Here is a 6,627-nt window from a genome sequence, read left to right on the forward strand (position 1 = left end):
ACCTGGCGGGATATCTAATCTCCTGCCTGCCGCGCTCCGCCGCAGCTGGAGCTACACACCACACCGTGGGCGCTGGACCCAGGCGCGCTGGTCGCCACACTGCAGACCATGGTGCGGAATCCGGACTCCCTGCGGAACACCAAGCAGGAGACGGACGTGCCACAGGCGCTGTCCCAGCTGACGGTTCCCCTCTCCGGCATGACCAGGTCAGTGGTGATGGACACCATTCCAGACCATTGTTCTCGGCAACTCGTTTGCGGCCGATGCTGGGGTGAGGTCTCTCGCTTTGTCCGCATTGTGCTGAACGTGATAACACTAGTGTTTTGTCATGCATTCTTTGACATAGTCATGACGGTTATTACTAGGCATCACTAGTTATATCCAGGCGAGATTCCGGGAGCATCAGTACAGGTCTCTTGTGGGAAGTTACCGCAAATCACATTACATCACGGATTAGACGAGTGATGACGTTGGGGCTAAATGAATACATCTGCTTCTTATGCCATTTTGCGCACGATATATTTGACGCAAATCATAAACAGCACGTATTATACCACCACCAGTGAACAGTACTGCAGCCTGCAATACCATCCATCGACAAGTGGAGACAACCGAATGCTTCCGGGCTGTTGAAGCGCTGTCCAGGACGTAGGCTTTCTCTCCTATGAAGACACCGAAGCTTGCTTGCAGCGCGGGCTTTCCCGCGGCGGTCACGGCTTCTCTCGCCTCCGCCCTGTGCCGGCGCTGTTCAGGCTGCACCGCTTCCCTGCGGCGGTCACGGCCTCTCTCGCCTCCGCCCTGTGCCGCCGCTGTTCAGGGCTGCACCGCTTCCCTGCGGCGGTCACGGCCCCTCTCGCCCCCGCCCTGTGCCGGCGCTGTTCAGGGCTGCACCGCTTTCCTGCGGCGGTCACGGCCTCTCTCGCCTCCGCCCTGTGCCGGCGCTGTCCGTCAGATCGCCCCTCCCAACCACCGACCTGATGTGTGTCACCTTCCTCACTTCACTCGGCGTGTTTGACGCCTCACGTGGTCGGTTACGTCGTCGCCAACCAACAGAAGATGTGTGCACCGCATCATCATCGCATAATCTGGCCTGGACACGGGAGATGCTGCACCTCCGCACCCCACCGTGACCGGCCGTCCCGTTTCGTCCTGTCCCACAGGCGGCTGGTGTCCTTCGTGCTGCCTTACGCTCGTCGCGGCGTGGTCCAGCGCGAGCAGACCAAGTCGCTGCTGGTCCGGATGCTCCACCAGTTCAGGCTGGCCTTCAGGTAATGCCACTCCGCACCCCGAGAGACGAGTGCGGAGCGCGCCAAAGGTCACCAGGGCGTGTCTTAAGAGCCTGTCAGGTCTGCCGTCACTTCGTCGCAATCTACCTAACATAGGTCGTGACAATGAGGTCAATATATGACATGGGTTACGATCAGCCTGTAGCGGCCGCTATGTCATGATAATCTGTGACGGCCGCAGTCGAAAGCAGTTTGCGGCAGCCGCCGGGTACGTGACAGCCTGCGGTTCAGAGTCGGTGCAGTGCAGCCTATACGGGTGTCTGACGCGGCCCCTTGAGCCTATCGCCTAGTCCGTCCTTCTCAGCCTAAGGAGCCCGTCTGCCGCAGTCACCTCGTCAGAGCCAGCCTGTTACCGCCCACCGAGTGTATCCGCAGCGGCTTGTCTGCCGCGGTCCGCTGCGCGTCACAGCGCGTGCGTCTCACCGGCCCGTGTCGTGACGACAGACGCCTGGCGGAGCTGATGGTGCGGGAGAGCCGCCTGCCCGACTCCGACCTTGTCTTCTTCCTCACCCTCTACGAGATTCAGCGCCTGCTCGACACACGCTCGCCGGCCATCGTTACCAAGTCAGTGCCGGCGCTGGCGGTGGAGATTCAGGGGCGCGGCTCAGCTGCAGCTGCTGTTGAGTGACGGAGTACAAACGGCAGCCGCGTTAGTTGCGATGGAACCGCGCCTCATCAGTCCGCCGGACAAACTGCGAACATCTTGCGCTGACACTAGCTAGCAATAATGCACATCTGTTTACTTACTGTGTCCAAGCCACGAATAGGTTCATGATGTGAAATCCTTTCCGTCTGGCGGGCGCCAAGCCACGTTACTTCTGAGCTCGGGACCGATCCCCTGCCGCCGCCGCCAGGGCGCTGCGCCGTCGCCGTCTGTTCCCGAAGCTGGACCGGATGCGCTTCCCCGAGATGATCTACGGCGTGCCGCGCCCCCTGGCGGCACAGAGCTCGAGCCAGGGCACCGCCGGCCACCTGGCGGTGACCGGCACGCCCGTCTGCCAGGGCCGCGTGCAGGGCACGGCCCGCGTGGTGCGCGATCTCGCCCAGGCCATCGAGATTCAGGTGCAAAGTTCACCGCTGGATGTGGGCATCGACATCAATGGGGGGGGGGGGGGGATTGATTATATGTGGCGGCCACTTGTAAGAATTATTTAATGTGCAAGTTTTCTGTCCGCCGGGTTTGTGAACCACTTGCTTGAGCATGACGTGATCAGGTGGTCGAAAGCTGAGTGCAAAAACATTATAAGCATCACAAACGTAATGATGGAACCGCCTTCACAAACGGTTGTCTCCAAGGAACACGTTTTTCCCTGCCTTAGAACGACGACATTCTGATCACGCACGCCACGGACATCGGCTGGAGCCCGTACTTCCCGGTGCTGAGCGGCGTGGTAACCGAGCTGGGCGGTCTGATCTCACACGGCGCGGTGGTGGCGCGCGAGTACGGTCTGCCCTGCGTGGTGGGAGCCACCGGAGCCACCGACCTGATTCAGTCCGGTCAGTACGGGTGCCCTGGGTGGTTCCCTGGAGCGAACTTGAGCCCGGTGGGGCGATGGTTCCCTGGAGCGAACTTGAGCCCGGTGGGCGATGGTTCCCTGGGTGGTTCCCTGGAGCGAACTTGAGCCCGGTGGGGCGATAGTTCCCTGGGTGGTTCCCTGAGCGAACTTGAGCCCGGTGGGGCGATGGTTCCCTGGGTGGTTCCCTGGAGCGAACTTGAGCCCGATGGGGCGATGGTTCCGTGCTACGCATGTTTTGTGTCCTACCGTTTATGGAGTCCCCAGTGGGAGGCAGGAGGGAGTGAGCCTCATCAGTTTGTGAAATGTTGACGTAAAAACTGAGGCCACCGCGGAACTGGCGGCACGCCAAGCACGATTCCGGCCGAGAGCTCGGGGCACGGAGTTTATCAGTGACAGTTCTCTGACTGTGTGTTTAGCAGATCTCTGACTGTGAGCTTGGGCATGTTTGAAACAGCGTCTTTGTTAGGGATGTGGTTTTCTATTCGTGGTGGGGGGGGGGGAGGGGGGGGGGGGAGATTGGAGGGGTTGACTGGGGGAGGTCAGCCACTGAACTTGGGCTCCATCCCCAAACTTTGGGAAGTGCGTGGGCCAAATCTGGGGAAAATCTGTTTGCTGCTATGCCTTGGGGTAGTTTGAGCCATTTTTCACTGTTCACACCCCAGCACATTTTGTAGAAATATGCCCCTGGTGCTACTTTTAAAGGGAAAGTTTGACATTTGAAGGCATTGAAGTAAGCACCAGACATGGCGAAGCAAGCCCACCTATAGCTGTTGATAAACTTAAGTAGAAAAGGAAAATGACAATCCTATGTTATTATCCTCAGAGGAAAATGCCGAGGATTGTTTTAATCGAGGATAGTGCCGAGAATTGTTCTGTTTGAGGATAAAACCGACGATTGTTCTGATCGAGGATAATTCCGACAATTGTTCTGATCGAGGATAATTCCGAGGATTCTTCTGATCGAGGATAATACCAGGATTGTTCTGATCGAGGATAATGCCGAGGATTGTTCTGACCAAAGATAATGCAGAGGATTGTTCTGATCGAGGAAAATACTGAGGACTGTTCTGATCGAGGATAATACCGAGGATTGTTCTGATCGAGGATAATACCGAGGATTGTTCTGGTCAGGGACAATACGGGGGATTTTTCTGCTTGAGGATGATACCAAGAATGGACAAAATTGTTTTTTGTGACCATCCGTCGGGCCTTAGAACCTTGGCTCGATGACGTCAGAACCCAATTAGGGATCTGATCCGGTCAACAACTGGGCACCGTTTATTTGTTCAAGTGACACGGGACGCCGTTTGCTCATGAAATGCTGCTGTTGTGGAGTCAAATAAACACCCCATTCGTCTCTGCTCCGCAAGGCGACATCGTCATCCTGGATGGGACACTGGGCACGATCACGCGCCTCCAGCCGTCCAGTGACCGCACCAGATGTTCCGTCGCAGAGGCTCCCAGATTCCGCCACAGAGTGCCAGTGACCGTTCAGAGTCCGCCCGCATGGGCTCTGTTAGGGTGGCAGTTCCCGGGCCCCGTGATCGGCTCAGTAGGCGTGGCCCCCCGGCCGTGATCGGCTCAGTAGGCTGGCGTCCCCGGCCGTGATCGGCCTCAGTAGGAGTGGGCCCCCCCACCCGGCGCTGATCGGCTCATGTTAGGCATGGCGTCCCCGGCCGTGATCGGTTCTCAGTAGGATGGGCCCCCTCTCCCCCGGCCGTGATTCGGCCTCAGTAGGATGGCGTCTCCGGCCGTGACATTGGCGGGCGCCACCGTCGGATGGTGCTTGCGCTGTCGGCCGGTGCATGGGGCGGGGATCAGGGGCGACCCTGGCTCCCGTGCACAGACGTTGGTTTGATCCCACGTCAAGATCACAATGAGGCTCTAGCGCTACTGATTTCACTGTTGATTTCGCTCCAGATCATGCAACAAATGAGGGCATGGATCGGGCTATCCGCATCGGCACAGGAAAACCTGATGATTATTGCGATGCCTTCAATGCAACATACTTATGATCATCATACACGGTGCTGAACAGTGACTGGAATGCTGGTGATGTCTGCGATGAAAACATAGAACACAACATACAAGTTTAACCACTCTTCAGCATCGGTTCACAGCGCAACGAGATATTGTTCAGAACAATACATTTATTCCGCGTGAGTGACTCAACCGGTGGCGTGGTCAGGGTTTTCAGAGTGCTCAGAACTGGAGGGGGGGGGGGGGGGAGCGGAGGGACGAGCGGAGCTCCTTGCATAAAACAAGCTAAACCCAGCGATTTCCACATATGGCACGGAAGTCCCCGGCTTTGTAGAATCTTATTCCGACGTTTTGGGAGCGGGGGTGACGTTTCCCCTGCTGGCCACCTCGTGGCCAAGCCTATGCGAACGACAACAACGTACTTCGAAAGTGGAGCTCAGCACGCACGCACGCGCACACGCACGCACGCACGCACGCACGCACGCACGCACGCACGCTCTCACACACACACACACACACACACACACACACACACACACACACACACACACACACACACACACACACACACACACACACACACACACACACATTCAATATTTACCAGCCAAACATAGTGAAATATGAATATGTGAGGCTCTTCGGGTGATATGAATCAGGATAGTGCAGAAAACGCGCCAAGTAATGAAGTAATCAGTCATCGGTCGGTGGCCTGTTCCCTGAAGAAAAAAAAACTGAATGTCATCTCATCGTCTCCAAGCGACCGGGCTTCTGGTCTGGCTTCAAACGTTGCAGCTGGCCTTACCCCGCCACCTCCTCGATATCGCTGGCGCCGCTGAGGCTCTCGTCGCTGCGGTACTCGAGGCCGTGCGGGCCGCGGGACGAGTACTCCTCCATCACGGGCAGCCGCAGCATGAACGGCTTGGGCTTGCGCAGCAGGTAGGCCTGAGCGGCGACGGTGGCGCCGCCCGCGGCGTCCAACCGTACCACGGACTCGGCACACCGCTCGTAGTGTCTCGGCACGCCTTCGAACCGGTCCAGCCAAGCCAGCTTGGCGACGTCGACCGCGTACAGTTCGCCGCGCACGCGGTGGCCCTGGCCCGGCGCGTCCACGAGGTACGGGATGTTGTACCTGGGGGACGGGGGCGCGGTGAAAGTAATGGGATGCGAAGAGAGACGGAACAACCAGCGAAGAGAGCCGCCGTGGTAACGTCGACGCGCGGAATGAGCCACATCTTGAAAAGAAATTCAACAGAGAGACGAGTCAGGACCCAGAGAGCGCCATGTGACAGGCAATAGGGGGGGAATTCAGATATAAGCAAGAGATAAGGACGCTAGATACAATGGCTGAGTGGTTGTCGCGAGAGGCCGGAGCTCCCCCTCCCCAGCCATACCGCTGTCGTGCTCCTGCCGCACCCCACAGGCCCCACCTGGAGGCGATAACCAGTGGGAGGCGCCGCTCGGTGACGGCTGGTGCCACTAGACGAGCCAGACCCGTCTGCTCATCCATCAGCAGGCGGTGGTTCGGCTCCCCCGCCTTCAGTGTGCCGTACACGAAGACCAGAGCGCCGTCCATTGAGAGCCTGAAACATCGGAACGCCGGACCTCGCTGTCACGCATCAGTGACAAAGGTCCGTTTGTGCCGACGTCGATCAGTTACAGCTGACAACGACCTCTAGCACCGGCACGGAAGAAGCGTGGCGCTGGTACAAAACGTTAGCGTAGCGCTGGTACAAAACGTTAGCGTAGCGCTGGTACAAAACGTTAACACCGTAATGTGGACCCAAAAATATTCACAATTTACGTCCCATTTATGTCTTGATTGCGCTGTAGTAACACTACCC

General features: G+C 57.9%; 2 protein-coding genes across 2 annotated transcripts in view; one reads left to right on the plus strand and one right to left on the minus strand.

Moving 5' to 3' along the window:
- The window catches only part of LOC119095838 (uncharacterized), a 29,400-nt gene extending 25,021 nt beyond the window's left edge, over window positions 1-4,379 (plus strand). The window contains exons 22-27 of the mRNA XM_037218690.1: window positions 46-206; window positions 1,161-1,268; window positions 1,731-1,850; window positions 2,141-2,348; window positions 2,606-2,783; window positions 4,174-4,379. Coding sequence (XP_037074585.1) covers window positions 46-206; window positions 1,161-1,268; window positions 1,731-1,850; window positions 2,141-2,348; window positions 2,606-2,783; window positions 4,174-4,379 — 981 coding nt within the window. The remainder of the gene's footprint in view (window positions 1-45; window positions 207-1,160; window positions 1,269-1,730; window positions 1,851-2,140; window positions 2,349-2,605; window positions 2,784-4,173) is intronic.
- Window positions 4,380-5,363: 984 nt separating this feature from the next.
- LOC119096100 (gamma-glutamylaminecyclotransferase-like) lies at window positions 5,364-6,361 on the minus strand. The gene is made up of 2 exons (XM_037218957.1): window positions 6,214-6,361; window positions 5,364-5,915 (listed from the first exon to the last, which is right to left on the minus strand). The coding sequence occupies exons 1-2, from the start codon at window positions 6,357-6,359 to the stop codon at window positions 5,585-5,587; spliced, it is 477 nt and encodes a 158-aa protein (XP_037074852.1). The 5' UTR covers window positions 6,360-6,361; the 3' UTR covers window positions 5,364-5,584.
- Between the last annotated feature and the right edge of the window lie 266 nt (window positions 6,362-6,627).

The sequence above is a fragment of the Pollicipes pollicipes genome, unplaced genomic scaffold (genome assembly GCF_011947565.3).
Source record: "Pollicipes pollicipes isolate AB1234 unplaced genomic scaffold, Ppol_2.1 Scaffold_4219;HRSCAF=4965_pilon_pilon_pilon, whole genome shotgun sequence".
Classification (NCBI taxonomy): Eukaryota; Metazoa; Arthropoda; class Thecostraca; order Pollicipedomorpha; family Pollicipedidae; genus Pollicipes; species Pollicipes pollicipes.